The 19,941-nt window shown below is 44.7% G+C and overlaps 1 protein-coding gene across 8 annotated transcripts in view; it reads right to left on the bottom strand.

Moving 5' to 3' along the window:
- FRMD4A (FERM domain containing 4A) overlaps window positions 1–19,941 on the bottom strand; it is a 434,151-nt gene that overhangs the window by 4,478 nt on the left and 409,732 nt on the right. For 7 of the 8 annotated variants that reach the window (XM_079993568.1, XM_079993569.1, XM_079993570.1 and 4 more), the window contains 6 exons: window positions 18,522–18,750; window positions 14,397–14,453; window positions 12,500–12,737; window positions 10,200–10,364; window positions 7,353–8,212; window positions 5,043–5,139 (listed from right to left, as the gene is read on the bottom strand). In XM_079993568.1, the coding sequence (XP_079849694.1) occupies window positions 5,043–5,139; window positions 7,353–8,212; window positions 10,200–10,364; window positions 12,500–12,737; window positions 14,397–14,453; window positions 18,522–18,750 (1,646 nt within the window). Of the gene's footprint in view, window positions 1–2,700; window positions 2,773–5,042; window positions 5,140–7,352; window positions 8,213–10,199; window positions 10,365–12,499; window positions 12,738–14,396; window positions 14,454–18,521; window positions 18,751–19,941 lie in introns of all 8 variants that reach the window. The other variant, XM_079993565.1, reaches the window with a different exon arrangement.

Raw genomic sequence — 19,941 nt, 5'->3', positions numbered from 1 at the left:
AGAGAGAGAGAGGTGTATGCATGTGTTGAAACTAGGTTGCTTGGACAGAGGACACAGAACCATACAATTACAGAATCGTAGAGTTGGAAGGGACCACAAGGGTCATCTATTCCAAACTCCTGCAATGCAAGAATGTCTCCGCTAAAGCATCCATGACAGATGTCACCCACCCTTTGCGGAAGAACCTCCAAGGAAGGAGAGCTCTTACTGTCAGGACGTTCATCCTGATGGTTAGTATGAATCTCCTTTTTTGCAACTTGAAGCCATACTTTCAGGTACTAGCCCCTGCAGGAGGAGAGAGCAAGCTTCCTCCATGTGACAGCCCTTGAGATATTTGAAGATGGCAATCATCTTCAGTCTCCTCTTTTCTAGGCTAAACACACCCAGCTCCCTCAACCACTCATCATCAGTCTTGGTTTCCAGACCCTGATCATCTGGGTTGCTCTCCTCTGCACATGTTCCAGCTTCTCAACATCCTTCTTAAACTGCGGTGCCCAGAGCTGGACACAGTGTTCCAGGTGTGGTCTGACCAAGAAATATAGAAACCTCTGACTTCTTCTGCACAAAAGCAAGAGTCACATGCTGCACCACTCACTTTTGCTTCTGGCCCTGCACACCACCACCGGACCCTTGAAAGGCCTCCCAGAAAGGAATGTGGCCCTTGGCCTGAACAAGGTTCCCCACCCAGCCTCCTGTGAAATCTTTCTCAGGGTAATCCTGAGTCTAAAGCTATTGGCGTCTAAAGCTAACCATGCACCAGCACATCAATTTTGCCACACTGCTTACATAGCAAACCCTATTTGATTTGTGTGTTTTTGAAAGTTAAAGTACATCATTGGCCCAGAGCAATAGTAACTATCAGAGGAATGGGAACTTGGCCAATCACGGAGCAAACATCTTATCTATTTGAAGGGAAGGGCATGCCCAGATGAAGGAAGGAAGGAACAGGAGTGGACAGATACATGCAAGTTGGCACACAAGCATTCAGAGACGGGAGCATGCATAAAGCAGTGTCTTGTAACTGCGTTACGGTTTGGCCCCCTCTTGTGCACTATTCCCCAGCTCATGAGATTAGACTCCTCCCTCCCACTGTCCCAAGAAGAAATCTAGGCTTTAAACAACAGCCTGACCTACTGAAGCTGCTCTCACCTGCACTCCATGCTGGGAAAAGGTTTCACCTAATAAATTTCCATGTATCAGTCTGCTTGGAAGGGTACACTGTCAATGTGAGGGGGGAAATGACACACCTAGGGTAACCTCATTACTGGTTCAGGTAGTGTTGATCTGACGCAGTCGAAACAAATTTAAAAAATTGTTCAAACTTAGTTGGTCTCTAAGGTGCTACTGGACAATTTTTTAATTTTTCTCATTACTGGTGGCAAATCTGACACCAAACAACAGCAACTGCATGTGATTTATCCCGGGGAGATGTTACTTTAAGTTAGCAAATATAAATAAATACTTGTGACTGTACAGGGGGACTTTTTTCGTCACTAGTGGTTATACACACATTTAATTAAGCGTGGGTCTAACTGTTAGAATCTGTATTTTTCTGCATTTTACTTCCCTGCTTGCAATTTCCCACCCCCAACAAGGTGCATAAAAATTGCATTTAGTAATCCATCACAAGAAGTATTTAGATCCGAATTCAGCAGCCTGGTGTCCTGGCACATATGCTGCCTAAGGCTGGTGAGAGTTAAAGTCCAAAACATCTGGAGGGCAACAAGTTGGCAAAGGCTGCTTCAGATAAGACTTTGTTGGTTAACCTAATGGAAACTTAACAGAATGAAGTCCTATGGTCAATAATCAGTTAACTTGGCAGCTGTATGCTTCTAGAAAGTACTTAATGGTGCCTTTTCTAAGACAGTTTTAAAATAATAATAATAATAATAATAATAATAATAATAATAATAATAATAATGACATGAAACCTTGTTTAACACCACCTGTAGCGGGTCATATTTCGGGGTTATTAATTGAAAAATGGCACTGTTGGTTTACAAACCTCTCCTTGCCTGTGACAAAAATTGTTTCCAGGTGGTTGGGCAGATTCTCCCCCCCAACACAGTAAATGCAGACATAAAAGACTCTCTCATTTAAAGACAGCACCTATCTGCAACTTGGAATCATGCATATCTCATAAAGGTAAAGGTACCCCTGCCCGTACGGGCCAGTCGTGTCCGACTCTAGGGTTGTGTGCTCATCTCGCTCTAGAGGCTGTGAGCCGGCGCCAACCGAAGACACTTCCGGGTCACGTGGCCAGCGTGACGAAGCTGCAGCTGGCAAGCCAGCACCAGCACAGCACACGGAAACGCCGTTTACCTTCCCGCTATAAAGCGGTACCTATTTATCTACTTGCACTTAAGAGTGCTTTCGAACTGCTAGGTGGGCAGGAGCTGGGACCGAACGATGGGAGCTCACCCCGCCGCGGGGATTCAAACCGCCGACCATACGATCGGCAAGTCCTAGGCACTGAGGTTTTACCCACAGCACCACCTGCATCCCCCACCCGCATATCTCATATATTGGGTCTAATGGATGCAAATAACTAGCCAGTAATGAATTCACATTCCCATAAAACTCTAGAACAGGGTGCTTTTGAAAGAAGACAAAATCCACAGGGGAACAAAAGGTGGAGGGGCAGCGGCATGGAGGGAGGGGGTGGGGGAGTCCAATATAGAAAACATCCCCTCACTATACCTCTATTCATCAGTACTCTGTTGAGTTGGAGACTGAGACTCATCCATAGTGGGTGAGTTGTCTGTAGCGTCTCTGAGCAGAGGATAGGCAAAAGAGAAAGAGGAAAGAGGAGATGTTAAAGAAAAACAGTGACACAAAACACTTGTTAAGAGCTTATTAATCCAGCCAGAAACAGGTTGGTGAATCATCTTTGAAGACAAAAAGAAGTTAGTAACACAGGGAGAACGCTAAGGAGAATTTTAAGCACTTTGATTTGTTGATATGCCCCCCCCCAAAAAAAACTGGGCTGGCCCAGCCACTCTGGGCAGCTTCCAACAAGCATTTAGTCTGCTGCATTTGTATCCTGCCCTTTGGCTAAGAATCTTTTGCAGAGTTCAGGTATCCAAGAGACTGTGGGAGGGCTCCAACAGGGAAGGGGCGTGGAAAAAGAAAACAAAATATTGGGGGTTTTTTTGCTGGGCAAGGCAACACAATTCCCACAGTGACAAAAGGAGCTTGTCTCTAGAAAGCACACAGTTCTTACCATGTTTTAATGTATCTGGGTATGCAAGTTGGTGCTTGACTTGTTTTCTTTAAGTACTAACAATACCCAGCATTTATAAAGCAGATCCCATCTTTTCACAGCACTTCACGCAGACTCTCGGGAATCATGACAGCCTTATTCTCCCCCTATTGCTTCCCGTGCAACAATGAAGCGGAGCCACTGATCCTGCTCAAAGCCAGCATTTGAACCACAGACCATACTTTTAAACACAGCATTTGAAACACAGCTCATACTTTTAGGCACCCCACCAACTATGGACTATTTTTGGTAGTGGAACATTTGAGAGACAAAATTTATGCAAGAATATAATAATAATACTTGGTTTAAGAACAGCTTAGTTTATGAACAACTTGGATTAAGAACGCTGCAAACCTGGAAGCAGGTGTTTTGGTTTGTGAACTTTGCCTTGGAAGCAGAACATGTTTCTCTTCCTGTTGAGTGTGTTCCATTTGTAAATTGAGTTCCCACCGCTATGGGAAAGCACACCTTGGTTTAAGAACACTTTGGTTTAAGAACAGACTTCCGGAATGGATTAAGTTCGTAAACCAAGGTACCACTGTAATATTAATCTTATATGCCGCTCCAACTGGGCTGCCCCAGCCACTCTGGGCGACTTCCAACAAGCATTTAGTCTGCTGCATTTGTATCCTGCCCTTTGGCTAAGAATCTTTTGCAGAGTTCAGGTATCCAAGAGACTGTGGGAGGGCTCCAACTGTAGGAGGAAGGAGTGCTGCTGCTCTGCCAAATGTCTGCCCCTCCTGTCCTTTATGGTTTGCAGAGATTCTAACGGACCTGAATGTGGTTGGAAGGTCTTTGTGGTCAACGCATGAAAGGTTGGAGGAGGATTGGGGCTGGTGCACAAACTGCTGTAGTTTAAACTCTCACACTTAAAAATGTCTGAAAAGGCTATAGAGCGTGGCTTGCCAACATGGCGCCCTCCAGATGTTGGACTCACAACTCCCATCAGCCCCAGCCAACATAAACAATAATCAGGATTGTTGTTGTTGGGAGTTGTAGTTCAACAAATATCTGGAGGGGCGCAGAGTTGGCTCCCCTTGCTTCAGAGTGTCATACATGCACCTTATCCCATTTTGCCCTTATCATAACTCTGTGAGGCAGGTTGGGCTAAGAGATGGTGATCAGCTTAGCGTCGTCTTGTGATGGGCTTGGCTGAGCAGGGCTTCAAACCCTCATCCAAGTTCGGTGTTCTGCCACATTGGATATTATCTATTGGTTTTGTTCCTGAGAAGCAGGAGAGAGAAGTTCTGTCCAGTGGGAAATGGCCAGCTAACCTAACTCCGAAATAGCACTTTGGAACATCAGACATGTATAGAGTGCAGGGGGTCCAGGAGGGCATTTGCAATGGTGTTTCTGGAATGCCCTTCGCCAGCTGCCTCAAATATTGCCTTTCATTTAAAACAAAAAGCTAAATTCCACTGTGTTTGATTGAATTTGAATGTGCACACACTGTGGATTTCTACAAAATGAAACTTGTGGAAACAGGTCCAGACCATGGGAATTTGACTGGGAGCTTTTTGTTGACTCACCCCTCCCCTTTTACAATTAAATGAAGACATCGGCACGGGTAATAAAGACAAGCAGGGTAGAACATAGAACAAATGACCTGCACTAGAGCTCCAATCCTAGGCATGTTCACCTGGGAGCACGTCCCATTGAACTTACTTCTGAGTAGATACGCGTCTGGTTGTGCTGTATGTGTGGCTTGACTAGCATCTAGGGAAGATGGGTCAGAAACGGAATGCATTGCCACAGAGTGCCCATCTGTGCCCATACTCACCCTGTCTGCCAGGCCAGGATGTGATGTGGGCTGCTGGGTGGTGTAGCCGCAAGCTCACTAGATGGTGTGGAACTCCTCTGACTGTGCGGTAAGGCAGCTGGAAAGAAATGGAGATAGATAGATATAGATACACACACACACAGTTAGGGGGACTGGAATGCAATGATGCTGTTATGTCTGTACAGTAGTAACTCGTGGAACGGAGATGAAACATGGCATATTATTTGGTATAAAATCATAAGTGCAAGTTAATTATTTCTTCAGCACAGCTGCCCATGCCACGGCTTACCACAACATATCCAGCCTCTCCTTTTCACTCTCCCCCCAGCCCCCACCCATCATGCAGTTTCAAAGGGAGGTCTGCATGGAGTTATCTGTGTGTGACTACAAGGACTGACAGCATCCCTTGTCTTCCTTCAACCTCAGGCAGATGAGAGACCATCTCAAATGTCAACAGGAGTTTGACATTGCTGCTTCTGCTTCTGCTGCTGGGGGCCAGCTGTCTTGCTCCATTGCAACTCAGCTCCATGGAGCACCAGCCACTGGACCCCACTGGACACTGGAGGGTCACAGCTGGCAATGTTAGTAACAACTGCAGAACCTTGAGAGACAATACGTTTTCCAAAGCAGTACCTTCAGGGCAAACTCTTAACATACACTTCATATTTTAGCTGCCTTAAGTTAATTAAAGAAGGAAAACATTTACATTTTATTTCTGAAAATACTTTAACACTTTATCCATTTCACCAAGAGATTAAATAACTTGGTGATGTCCTTGGTGAACAAGTCTTGTGAAAGTACCATATTGGCCCAAATATAAGCCGCCACCCCCCAATTACGGGACAAGCCGCTCGCGTCTCCCAAGCCTCTCCCGGTGCCAGATTGGGGAGAATGCCGGCTCCCCCCCCCCCCCCCCGTTCAGGGCAGTAGAGCTGGGAGGTGAGCCACACCCGAAAATAAGCCTTGGATTTTAAAGGTGCGGCTTATTTGCAGGTAAGTCTTATATTCCGGCCAATGTTTCAATTCCTGATTTATTTTGATTGCCAAATTGTATAAAGGTTGGAGTGAGTTGGTAAAAACATGGAAAGAACTTCTGAATAATTTGGGGAATTACCTTGCCTCCCTTCTAACTTTTAATTTGCCCTGTTGAGTAATAACAATTCTAGAAATAAAAGCTACACAAGTGGCCTTTTACAAGTACAGCTAATGTGGATGTAAATCCTAATATTATATAAACAAACATTCTTCATGATTTTGCTTGTACTGGGAGAAAAGCCATCCTTGTTGCTGATTTTTAAAAAGTTGTGTGGTGCCAGGATTTCATTGTTTATGAACTCATTTGAAGAGTGGAAACTAATAGTAATAGTAATAGTAATAGTAATAGTAATAGTAATAGTAATAGTAATAATAATATATATATACCCCGCCCATCTGGCCGGGTTTCCCCAGCCACTCTGGGCAGCTTCCAACAAAATATTAAAATACAATCGTCTGTCAAACATTAAAAGCTTCCCTAAACAGGGCTGCCTTCAGATGTCTTCTAAAAGTCTGGTAGTTGTTTTTCTCTTTGGCATCTGGTGGGAGGGCATTCCACAGTGCGGGTGCCACCACCGAGTAGGCCCTCTGCCTAACCAGGCTGTAACTTGGCTCCTCGCAGTGAGGGAACCACCAGAAGGCCCTTGGAGCTGGACTTCAGTGTCTGGGCAGAACAATGGGAGTGGAGATGCTCCTTCAGGAAGAATTTATTGTTCTGTTGATTCACCCTGCTTCACATGACAAGCGAACAACAAACAGAACTTCTACCTTTATTGCTAAAACCTTTGACCTAACATGCCCCTTCCTCCCCCTACCGGCATTCACCGATAGTGAAAAGCACATATTGTATAACTGTGCCAGTGTTTACCAAATTGCTGATTGCTTGCTGGGGTCATGCTTTTTCTCCTGAATTACAACTGATGACACACTTTACACCTGCAGTTGAAAAGTTTAGAGTCTCAGAGCGCAAGAATTACCCATCCTCAGGAGAGTCCCGGTGTTTCTGCCTGTGCTACTGAAGTTTAGCTCCTGCTTAGAAAGCAACAAGCTCAATACAGTGACTCATGCAGAGACCCACGAATACCCTCCCCTGATTGTGAGTAATTTGGCTGCGTCTTTGTGTTAGGAGTCATTTGATTGCGATGGATGCAGACCTAGGGCTGCTCAGAAGGCCACACCACCAGAGCAGTGAGATGTGGGGGTGGTTTGGTTATGTTGTACATGTGGAACCCCCAGGAATGACTCTTGTATATGGGTGCAAATCATCTTCCTCACCTGACGTTGCTTTGCACATCTGAGGCATCCTTGTTACCCTGCTGTGCGCCACGAAGGTGCTTTGAGAGGAGGTGCTGTACTGGGAGCTGCTATCCGATGAAGTGGAGCTAGTGTGCGACAAGCGGCTGTGGTCTTTGTGGGAAGCTGTGGTCCGGTGGTACCACAGCCTCAGCTCATCTGACACCATTGTCCTTCCCGACCCCTTCTCGTGACCCTCTCTGCCCAAAGACGGAGTCCTGATGATCTGAGAACGGGAGGGGGTCAGCCTGACGGAGTCCGCTTCCTCCCCATGCCAGTTCTCTTTAAACATTCCCCCCGCCGTGTAGGAGTTAGATGTTTTAAACTGTGCCTTCACGCTGTAGTGTCCCTCCTGGTCATTTTCCAGGCTGCGCACAACCACCGGCGTGGAGCTCCCTTCGATGTAGAGAGGGTACTCCTTGATCCTGTACTGGGAGGACGGCTGGCTCTGGCTGTGCAGATAGAATCCGTGGTGGCCAGTCCCGTTCCTGGCAGCCAGGTTGGGCATGCTTCCTGAATTGGAGGAGACCAGGTTCCCTGCCGACTTGTGTCTCTGCCTCTGCCGTTCCCGGGCTTTGGAGGGGGAATCCTCAGCCAGGGTGGAATAGTTGGCATTCATCTGAGCAGGGTAGTAGTGCTCAGAGCTGGAATGGCTGGTGCAGGAGGAGCAGTCGTCCATTGGGTCAGAGCCATTGCTGCTGCGAGTCCGAGGGGTGTAGAAATCGGGGCTCCCCGTCTCGTTTTCTGACCCAACGAGCTTCCCTTGGGACTCTAAGCTGGAGCTTCTGTGTCTAAAGTGCTGTGCTAAACTATGTAACCTAGTAGGGCTGATGTCCACAGACCTGCAAGCACAGAAAAAAGGTTGTAATTATAAACTGCTCCAGTAGTTTTGCCTACAGTTGTGGTGTGGAATGAGTACACTTGTGGTGGCAAAGGAAGGCTAACAGAAAGAGAACAATTAAAGGCTGCCTGACCCTGTGCTATAGGGACTCCAGCCTTTTAGCTGCAGAACGAAGGTGGGATCTCTGAAATCAATTATTCTTTGTAATTGTATCTAACAACAAATTTGGGGTCTGTTCACCATAGCAGAGTTTGCTTACAAAAAGACATTGTCATGGTTAACTCTGTAGTTTGTTTGCATAATATCTGAAGAAAATACAGTGGAGTCCTAGGCCTGACAATGTAAAGATGCCACTGGTCACCATCAGCTGGCAGAATTCAGAATACAGGAAGTATGCGAAAGCCTGCATTAAGCATCACAGCCAGCCAATAATGACACCTCTGGAAGTCCAGGCTAACAGGTGATGTTACACATGGTGACGGCAGGGAATCTTTTGCACTTCTTCCTCTTCTGAAGTAGAGGTTTCACATCCTTTACTTGGGGGGAGGGGAATGAGTCAAATTCCCAATGAGAAACCGTTAGTGTAAGTCCCTAAGGTGGAGAGATGTGAAAGCTCCATATTGGACAAAATGGGAAGCGCCAATAAATTTAAAACTCATCTATTTCTATGAATTCTCCCATTTGGAGAGGGAAAATAACACATCCACCTAAATTTAATGAGTGGATAAAGTTTCCTTTAGCCCTGCCATTCCACAGGCCCTGAAGCATCTGATGCTGAACACCCATCAAAATCCTACCTAATAACATTTTATTTATGTATTACATTTATATCTCACTCATATGCTTCCCTTGTACATTCTATAAGAGATACTGACAGGCCCAAGGTCACCCAAGAAGCATCATAGCTGAGTGCAGATGTGATATTGCCTAATAAATACACAAAACCATCCATCCAGATACTGCTTCCTTGTTTTTGTAAGCAAATAATCACATTGCTTCCAACATTGTTTAGCTGGATTCCATGACCAAATGTTTTCTAGAACTTGCGAAATGGCATCATGTGAAAACAACTGTGGTAACACTTTCCTGCTATGTGGTACATTTCTTTTTGACCTTTGGCCACTGCCAGTTCCAACTGAACACATATATAGCACCTGTACCCAGGTAAAACAGCTGTTCAACTTATGTGGGGGATACATTCCGGGAATCATGCCTAAAGCCAAAATTACCGAAATAGCAAAAATGACCGAAAGAATCAGAAAGACCAAAATTTAAATAAGGAATGGGGAAAATACATAATTTATCTTAAAAACCATTGGAAACAGCTAAAATCATCAGTAGGATTGGAATAACACTTGTAGTTTAATGAAAAAGGTTTCGATTATTATAAAAGATGTAGGAGGAAATGGTTAACGAAAGGACTCACAAAGGGGAGGAGGGAAGTTCAGGAGATTCTTTGGAATCTTGTTTTTATGTTGGTTGTTGGATAATTGATTGTAAAATTTTAAACTGAAAAACTATATATATATATATATATATATATATATATATATATATATATATATAAAAGCCAAAACCGCTTATAATCAAAACATTGGCTTCAATGGCGGATGGGATTGCTAAAGTCATTTCCCTCTTTATTTCTTTATTGCTATGCATGTAAAGTTGAATGTGCACAAATTAAATGAATGCAAGTTGAAGACATACTGTATGCAACTTTTTGGGATGTGAAGGGATTTCAAGAACATAATTTTAATCTATTTTTCAAACTTGATTTAGCTAAAAGGCTCCTATACCTCCCCAAAATATCAGAATCTTTGTTTTAGCTGAAACAGAACTGAGGACTGGGAGCACAATCCAATTCAGAGCAACTCTTGAGCACCCTGATAAAATTTAAGCAGGCTTTAGGAATTCCAGGCTCCATATTTAACATTTGGTAGGGGGTGGGAGAAGAGAAGCTGAGGACCTATCGGGCTGGGAGAACTTACCTAGTGGAATGCACATAATGTGGACTGCGTACCCGTAGATCTGGTGTTGTTGGCATGCTGGACTGGGAGTTCCAATGGGGCAGATTCCGAATGGGGCTGTTTTGTAGGGAGTTGCTCCCTCCACCCTCTGCACAACTCCCAGTGCTGGGAAGCCGCTTGTGACTGCTGCACACAAAAGGAAACACAGTGATCAGGGCAGCTTGTATACTTTATTACATGGGCATAGGAGAAAACCATAAGCATTTTTGGGTACGACGACAATTCTCATTTCTTAAGTCTAGCAGACTTGACAGGTCCTATTTCAGCAGCCCAATGTGACTCTTCTTACAGCTGGGGAGTGAGATGAGAGAGAGGGGGTTGCCTGATGTCATCTAAAGGTAAAGGTAAAGGTACCCCTGCCCGTACGGGCCAGTCTTGACAGACTCTGGGGTTGTGCGCCCATCTCACTTAAGAGGCCAGGGGCCAGCGCTGTCCGGAGACACTTCCGGGTCACGTGGCCAGCGTGACATCGCTGCTCTGGCGAGCCAGAGCCGCACACGGAAACGCCGTTTACCTTCCCGCTGGTAAGCGGTCCCTATTTATCTACTTGCACCCGGAGGTGCTTTCGAACTGCTAGGTTGGCAGGCGCTGGGACCGAGCAGCGGGAGCGCACCCCGCCGCAGGGATTCGAACCGCCGACCTTTCGATCGGCAAGTCCTAGGCGCTGAGGCTTTAACCCACAGCGCCACCTGCGTCCCTAGAGGCTGGCAAAAGTGCAATTCACTCAAGGGAATTCTGGGCTCACTGTTCATGCTTTTAGACATTACTACACTAACTTTCTGCTAAATTACTCTGCATTGCTCCTTTTTTAACAACAATAAGCTAAAGCACAAATAATGTGCCAAATAAAGCACAGGAAGTGCTGGAAGACACAGAGAGGATCCCATTGCTCAACTTCTTATTGCAACAGTTGCCCCTTGGACCGACTTCTCCCTCCTGGTGCCCTATAGATGTTGTGGGGCTCCAGCTCCCATAGGCTTCAGCCAGCCTGGCCAATCAGCAGGGATGACAGGTGTTGTCATCCCACAACACCTGGAGGCTACCAGACTATTGCTGCTGCTGTTGCTGCTGCATTGTGTTGCCTAAGCAGCTGTAAATATGTATTCAGTGAGTGATATTTTTGTTTTGCTATTTGGGAGTGGTGGCCATTATTATTATTATTAATTTACCTGCCCTTCACCTTAAGCTCCCATGGTGGCTTAGAACAATTAAAGCACAGCATTAAAAACAGTTTAAAACAACTTGCAATCACAGAAATAAGGTGGGTCCTAAAAATGCACACCTCAAGTGTCAAAAGCCAGGGTAAAGTTGCAAAATGAAGATGCCAGACTTACCTCTGCAATAAGAGGACTCCATAGCTTAGGGCAGAGCTTTCCAAACTTTTCATGTTGCTGACACACTTTGGAAACATGCATCATCTCACAGCACAGCAATTCAGTTTTACTAGCAAACCGGAGGTTAAACTAACCCTTTTCCAGGCCTGGGCACACAGTTTGGAAAGCTCTAGCTTAGGGGCTGCCATAGGGAAGGGCCTCTCTTGGGCCACCACAAGATGGCCCCTCCACCAATGTAAATACCCAAGAGGACCTGTAGGCAAGTCTTTCGGATATCTGGGGCCTGGGGTTGTTTATGGCTTTAAACATTAGCATGAGCACCTTGAATTAAGCACCTTCCATCATGGAGATGCAGAGGCATTAGCCAAATCAATTATGTTTTGCATTGAGGTGCTGTTTCCTCAGATGTCTTCATCAGAGCTACTTCCACAGCTGAAGAAGCAAGCTGCAGTTTATTACCTTAGTTGTACCTTTGTTTTCCAACAGCTTTGTTCTCGAATGTTTTGGTTCCCAAACGATGCAAATCCTGAAGTGACTGTTCCGGTTTGCAAACTATTTTTGGAAGCTGAACATCCAGCGGTGCTTCAGTGGCTTCAGCAGCTTCCGACTGAATACCTGGATGGGAGCTTCAGATTGAAGCCATGCTTTGGTTTCTGAACAGTTTGGAAGTCGAATGGACTTCCGGAACGGATTACGTTCGACTTCCAGGGTACGACTGTACTACTTTGCAGTGGCTAACCTCTTTGGCTTTTGGGCCTGCTGAAGAAACTTCTGGGAATGTGGGGTCCCTTCCAACTCTGCAGTTCTATGAGTCTAAGTATCCCACTGCACATCCTTGAAATTTGCTTACAAAGCCTTGGTCGTCCGTCCCCCCTTTATAAATGGTTGCTGCATGATAAGGAAATGTCTTTCTCCATTATGACTAACCTGGAATGGCTGTGTGAAGAGCGCTTCTTGACCTTCTCATAGGGTTCATCCAAGGATGACTCGCTCCACATCTTGGGCTTGAGGGGGGACTTGTCATAGTCCTTCTTCTGATAGTGCACCTGCCTGAGTCCCTCCAGGGACTGCGGAGGAGCTGGTCTATTATGCAACGGGGGACGGGGAGGGAGTCCTTTGTGAGGGGACTGTAAAGGAGATATCGTGCTGGTAACCTGAGTGTCTTCTGAAATGGGGAAAAAGAGGAAAACTAAAGGACAGGAACACTATTTTGTTTAAATACTTTTTGCATGGCCTTTTGGAAGATGAGAGGCCCATGCCTCAAGGAGCTTACAATTAAAAAGATTGATACAGGTGTAAAGAGGTAGAATATATGTTCATTTTAAGGCCTTTTTTTAGGTATATGTGTATAAATCCTATGCGTAACTAAAATACAGATGCCATACTACTTTACTGTGCTCAAAGCAGCTTATATAAAAAATACAACAGAGCAATTTAAAACCACAATTAAATGTAAGCCTAGAAAACAGTAAAACACCACAGCAAATTCAACAGTCAAGTAATACATGAGTTCAAGACAGCTCTTCATATCACCAATCTCCAAATGCCAGTCAGAATAAAAGAGTTTTGCAATTCTTTTGAGAAACAATGAGGGAAGAGTTAATTCCGATCTACCCTGGGAGGTTCTGCCAAAGCTTTGGGTCAGTTGCAGTGAACACCCTGCTTCTTGCTGCTGATGTCTTCAGCCTTGCTAGATGGGAAGTGTTCGTCCCCATACTCTACACCACCATTTTGTATTACCCATAAAACCCTGGATCCAGCACCCAAGTGATCTTTACTGAACAGCACATGGGCAGATTCCCTAGCAGAAGGTTGACGTAGCTGGCTTTGACAGATCATTTACTTGGAACATCTTCTGAGACTGAAGCTGGCCCACCTCCCACCTCTCTTCTCCTCAGGAAGTGCTGAAAGCCTGCAGTTCAGAGGGAGAGCCTTCGTCAGGCAAGCCTTGCCCTACCCTCTGGTCTCGGCTTCTCAATTTGTATTGTATTACTTTATGTATCGTGGCTTGCCATTGTTTTATGAATTATAGTTTAGAAATTATTTATTGTAACTGTTGAGTGGATTTCTGTTTAACTTTTATATGTTATTATTATTATTTAATACTATTCTAATGATTGTTGAATGTTACTTTTTTGATGTAGGTTGCCTGTTTTAAAGTTGTTTTATTATCACATTTTGTATTGCATTAGATTGTTATAAGATGTACATTTTTTGTTTCTTCAGCTTGTAAACCACCTTGAGTATTGTAAGATAGAAAGACGGTATACAAATTAAAAATGATGATGATGATGGGTATGTTTTTCAGTGCAGCAAAATACCTACAAGTGACAGTATGATATCATTCTACAAGGGATGTGGCGTCTGCTTGAACTTTTGGTTGCAGGAAATTGTGCCTACTTTTCAGTTGAAAAAGGTTATTTGGATATTTGGGTAGTGACTGCTCGAAATAAAATCATCCCAAACTATCTTGGAAATGTTACTTTAAACAAAAACAATTTTCAGTGAGGTAGACTCAGAGAAAAACATATGGTACAGGATTCTCCAGGGAGATTCTATAGACAGGAGAGAGTCCTGGAAGTCTTACTACAGTTGCAAAAATGAGTTCTTACAGCCTTAGGCGATGATCCAGCCAAAGCCAGGTACATTTAAGTCCCATTGATGTTAAGGCAGAGATAGATGTACTTTAAACTTCTCCCACTAAAACCAATGAGAAGTGTTGAGCTTTGACAGGATTCTGCCCCAACTCCTTTGACACAACACAAGCTTCTTTTTTTCAGCAGAGGCATAAAATACAATATATTGCAATGAATGCTGTACATACCGTCCTCCAGAACGAGAGCGTCCGAGAGTGAACTGTCCTCACTGGCAATATTTCCATCTGTCAGGTGAAAACACATACGGAGGTTACTGTGTCACTCCATGGTGTGGTGAAGCCCAGCATGATTTCCACAGCAGTAATCCACTCATGTCAGGCCTTAAGAACAGCTCTGCTAATCCAGCATGCTTTCCCCATTAATATGCTTCCATGGACCTCACACGCAGAGCAGGTAAGGATCAGCTCTTGCATGTTTGGCAGCAACTGATATTCAGAGGAATACTGCCCTTGAAATGTTCCCTTTTGTTGCTATGCAGCCCTTAAGAAGCATATCTTCCCTGAATCTGCCCCTTTAAATACCCATTTAGAAGCTACAGAAAGTGACCATTGCCACATCTTGTAGCAGCTGATTCCATGTTTTAATTCCTTGCATTTATTTTGTCCTAAGTGGACTGTCCTTCCATTTTTCTGTGTGATTCTGAGTTAATCTAGCATTATGAGTAAGGGAGACATTTTGCTGTCTCTCCACTTTCCTGCTGTTCATGACTTCAGAATTCAGCTGTTTCCTAGCTAAGAAGTCCCAATTGCTGTTGTGTGTCTTCATAAGGGAAATTTTGGGTTCCTTGTTATACACCTTTTCCAGCTCTATTATATCCTTTTTAAGATGGGATACAAACGGTACACAGTATCCCAAGTGTGATTGCACCAGTGACTGATATAAAGGCATTATGATCATTCTAAATACATGCAGGTCCCGCTACCTGAACAAAATGTGTTTACATCATGAGTTTTGATTTCCTTTGATCCCTATGGGAAATTTTCTAATGCGTTCTGAACCACAGAATTTTGACCCTAAAATGATGAGAAAACCCCCTGAAACCTGGCAGAAGGCAAACAAGGAAGGGAAAAAACGCTCTCTTATTTGTCTGTTCTCTCTCCCTCCTTCCCACCATGGTTTCTGGTGTGGACAGCAAAGTACAAAAAAGTAAGGCTTCTCTACAGCTGCTTATTTGTTTACAGTACTGCGCAAGAGTACTTTCATTCTGAAAAGCTAAAGCACAGAATGAACTCAGGCTTGCTAGAGAGGTTAAAAGCAACAAAAAAGGCTTTTATGGGTATGGTCGTAGCAAAAGGAAGAACAAAGAAACAGTGGGGTCACTCAGAGGAGAAGATGGTGAAATGCAAACAGGGGACACAGAAAGGGCTGAACTCCTCAATGCCTTCTTTGCCTCAGTCTTCTCCGATAAAGAAAACTATGCCCGACCTGAAGAATTTGGAGCAAATGATTCAGCAAAGGAAACACAGCCCAGAATAACTAAGGAGATAGTACAAGAATACTTGGCTAGTTTAGATGTATTCAAGTCTCCAGGGCCAGATGAACTGCATCCAAGAGTATTAAAAGAACTGGCAGATGTGATCTCAGAACCACTGGCAGTCATCTTTGAGAATTCCTGGAGAACAGGCGAAGTCCCGGCAGACTGGAGGAGGGCAAATGTTGTCCCTGTTTTCAAAAAGGGGAAAAGAGAGGACCCCAATAATTACCGCCCAGTCAGTCTGACATCAATACCAGGGAAGATTCTGGAGCAGATCATTAAGCAAACAGTTTGTGAGCACCTAGAAAGGAATACTGTGATCACCAATAGTCAGCATGGATTTCTGAAAAATAAGTCGTGTCAGACTAACCTGATCTCGTTTTTTGACAGAATTACAAGCCTGGTAGATGAAGGGAACGCAGTGGATGTAGCCTACCTTGATTTCAGCAAGGCATTTGACAAGGTGCCCCATGATATTCTTGCAAACAAGCTGGTAAAATGCGGTCTTGACTATGCTACCACTCAGTGGATTTGTAACTGGCTGACTGACCGAACCCAAAGGGTGCTCATCAATGGTTCCTCTTCATCCTGGAGAAGAGTGACTAGTGGGGTGCCACAGGGTTCTGTCTTGGGCCCGGTCTTATTCAACATCTTTATCAACGACTTGGATGATGGACTCAAGGGCATCCTGATCAAATTTGCAGATGGCACCAAACTGGGAGGGGTGGCTAACACCCCAGAGGACAGGATCACACTTCAAAACGACCTTGACAGATTAGGGAACTGGGCCAAAACAAACAAGATGAATTTTAATAGGGAGAAATGTAAAGTATTGCACTTGAGCAAAAAAAATGAGAGGCACAAATACAAGATGGGTGACACCTGGCTTGAGAGCAGTACATGTGAAAAGGATCTAGGAGTCTTGGTTGACCACAAACTTGACATGAGCCAACAGTGTGACGCGGCAGCTAAAAAAGCCAATGCAATTCTGGGCTGCATCAATAGGAGTATTGCATCTAGATCAAGGGAAGTAATAGTGCCACTGTATTCTGCTCTGGTCAGACCTCACCTGGAGTACTGTGTCCAGTTCTGGGCACCACAGTTCAAGAAGGACACTGACAAACTGGAACGTGTCCAGAGGAGGGCAACCAAAATGGTCAAAGGCCTGGAAACGATGCCTTATGAAGAACGGCTAAGGGAGCTGGGCATGTTTAGCCTGGAGAAGAGGAGGTTAAGGGGTGATATGATAGCCATGTTCAAATATATAAAAGGATGTCACATAGAGGAGGGAGAAAGGTTGTTTTCTGCTGCTCCAGAGAAGAGGACACGGAGCAATGGTTCCAAACTACAAGAAAAAAGATTCCACCTCAACATTAGGAAGAACTTCCTGACAGTAAGAGCTGTTTGACAGTGGAATTTGCTGCCAAGGTGTGTGGTGGAGTCTCCTTCTTTGGAGGTCTTTAAGCAGAGGCTTGACAACCATATGTCAGGAGTGCTCTGATGGTGTTTCCTGCTTGGCAGGGGGTTGGACTCGATGGCCCTTGTGGTCTCTTCCAGCTCTATGATTCTATGATTCTATTCTAAGGGGTGTATATAGCAAGGTTTATATCTGACGTGTATATAGTGAGGTTTTGGTACCAATTCCTCGTGTTTGGATAAGTGAATTTTCATATAATGAGCATTTGTATAACAGGACCTGAGTATAATCACTAATGTGAAATTTGCCCTTTTCAACCCCCCCCCCCCCGCAATCCCTTCTCTGGAAAGAACCAGCTAGAGCCCAACATTTTGTTTTTGTTGTTTAGTTGTTTAGTCGTGTCCGACTCTTCGTGACCCCCTGGACCAGAGCACGCCAGGCACTCCTGTCTTCCACTGCCTCCCGCAGTTTGGTCAGACTCATGTTTGTAGCTAATGTTTGTTGCCCAACATTAGCCCTTTTATTTATTTATTTCACCAATTTTTCCACTGTTTAACCCTTTAGCCTCAAAGCAGTGTTTAGCTTGAGCACATGAAGACTAAAAGTAAGGAGAAACAGAGGCATGCACACCTAGTATGGTACGTGTGGTCATTCCATCTCAATTTTCTTGTGTTGAGCAGGAAGATCTGAAGGGGGCTTTTAATGAAGTACACTTAGTTTAGAAGACGTATCTGGAATCCTGCCCCATCAGGATTACTTATTGCAAGGATGCAATTACTTATTACCACTGTATTTACGTGAATCTAATGCACAGCCTAATTTTTATGATGTAATTTGAACAAAAAAGGTGCAAATATGGTACTTAAGCATGCTCAGCTAAATGCACTTAGAAAGCCTTTGAAGTGAAGGTGATGCAGCATGGGGGGCATGGAGGGGGCTTGCATGCCACTGCCCCTACCCGACTTTAAGCCCTTGTGCATTCAGACTGAACGCCTGGAGAGGGCTGATGTAAAGTAGGGACTTTGCCCCTGCCCCAAAGTACATAGCACTGCATACTTGCTTACGTTTCAATGTCATTTACCACTTTCCTTTTAACCTGCTCACACATTTCTTAACAGTATCCATTAACTGAAATTTGTCTGTGAAAGGGTCTGAAGACACAACTTCAGATGTGGAAGCTGAGGATCCAGGTGTGGCATGAAGAGCAGTCTGCCCGGCACTCACCTATCAAAGTGCTGAAGTTTCATGGGAAGTTGAGGTTAGGAAGAAATATTTGTATACTCCTTCCAGAAACCTCATCAGTTCCTTGGGAAGCATTGTTTTCTCCCGAGCAACCCACCCACCCCCAAATGATCATCAGGAAGAAAGATCAGAGTATCATGAAGTTTGGGTTCTGTTTACCATCTATGATCAAGGAGGCTCTTTGTGTTGGCTTCTTTCCAGATTTGATACGGTACTCGTTGATGGCATTTTCAATCTCCTGAAGTTTCTTCAGTGCATTCAGGTATGAGGTTTTCCTTTGCTTTTTCAGCTTCTTGCTGACATTTGGGTCGCTGGCTAGGCGCCGGGCAGCTTCCGTGATTTGTGACTGAATGGCAAATTCTCTCTCCAAGCGTTCCAGTTCAGCTTCCTGTCCAAGAAGAAAGAGGCTTGTGGCCGTCAGTGCCTTAGCCATGGAGCATGGAAGAACAGAAGAAGAAGAACCTTGCTGGGTCAGGCCAAAAGCCCTCCAGGTCCACCACTGCTCCCACAGAGACCAGCCAAGAGGACTATGAGGCTGCCTATGCTTCTGTAGGTGCAAAGTGTAGCAGCTTACTAACAGTACATCTGATCACGGGCAAGTTTGGCTGGTGTATACTGGGGAGATTTACAAAGCAACAGCTTTCTTCTATGTTACATACCACAATGGCGCTACTAAAACAACTTTAGTTCATGTTGCTCAGTCTTGTGGATTTTAGTAGTATTACACAAAATAAGTCAGTCAGATTGTGCATCCATAGCAGTGAGCAGAGGAGGAATGACCGCTGGGAGGAGCACAGAGAGAAGAAACGCCCTGGTGCATCTGCAGCAGCACAACTGGATGCCTTCCTCTGCCCCGCCTGCAACAAAACATGTCTCTCCCATATTGGTCTCACAGCCACAGCAGGCGCTGCAACCTTCCAACAGTTGATTTCACCCCCAAAGGCACACACCTCCATTGTCCCCCAGGACAGATGGATGCCAACACCACAAATAAGTAATGAAAAGTAGTTATGAACGTCCTATCTTGTCACTACAATGAACTGGGGGGTGGGGACACGGCGATGACGATGACATCCATTTGACATAGTAAGGAGCATTCCCCTTCATCCACTCACATGGTTCCTCACAGAATTCTACCAGAGTGGTGCAGAATCAAACCACAGAGAAATGGCTGCACCAATCTGATAATCTATAAATTGGACCTTGGGAATCACAGCATTACAATCTTGACATTCCTGGGTCTTTGTTCCATGGAATTTGCTAATTCAAAGTTGTGTAGTAAGACAATTGTGTGTTAACTGAGAAGTGAGCTGCACTTTTTCTTGGAGCATATGCACATGGTTTTCTGTAAGAAAAACTCAATGTGCAAGTTCCTGTGCATGTGTTGGGGCTCTGGGTAATCAGGACACCTGCACACCTGGAAGTCCTGATTCCATCCATACAGTCCCCATACATCAGCAGCATCTTGTGGGTTACTGTTGCCTTGTGCATAATGTGCAGTTACTTTAGGAAGCAGATGCAGAGTAGGCCTTGCTCCCCAGGGAACACACAGTTGACCTTCACATGAATAACACACACA

This window comes from Podarcis cretensis (genome assembly GCF_951804945.1).
Source record: "Podarcis cretensis genome assembly, chromosome: 10".
NCBI lineage: Eukaryota > Metazoa > Chordata > Lepidosauria > Squamata > Lacertidae > Podarcis > Podarcis cretensis.
The sequence above is the reverse complement of the archived record's forward strand: the minus strand, read 5'-3'. Positions and strand labels throughout refer to the sequence as shown.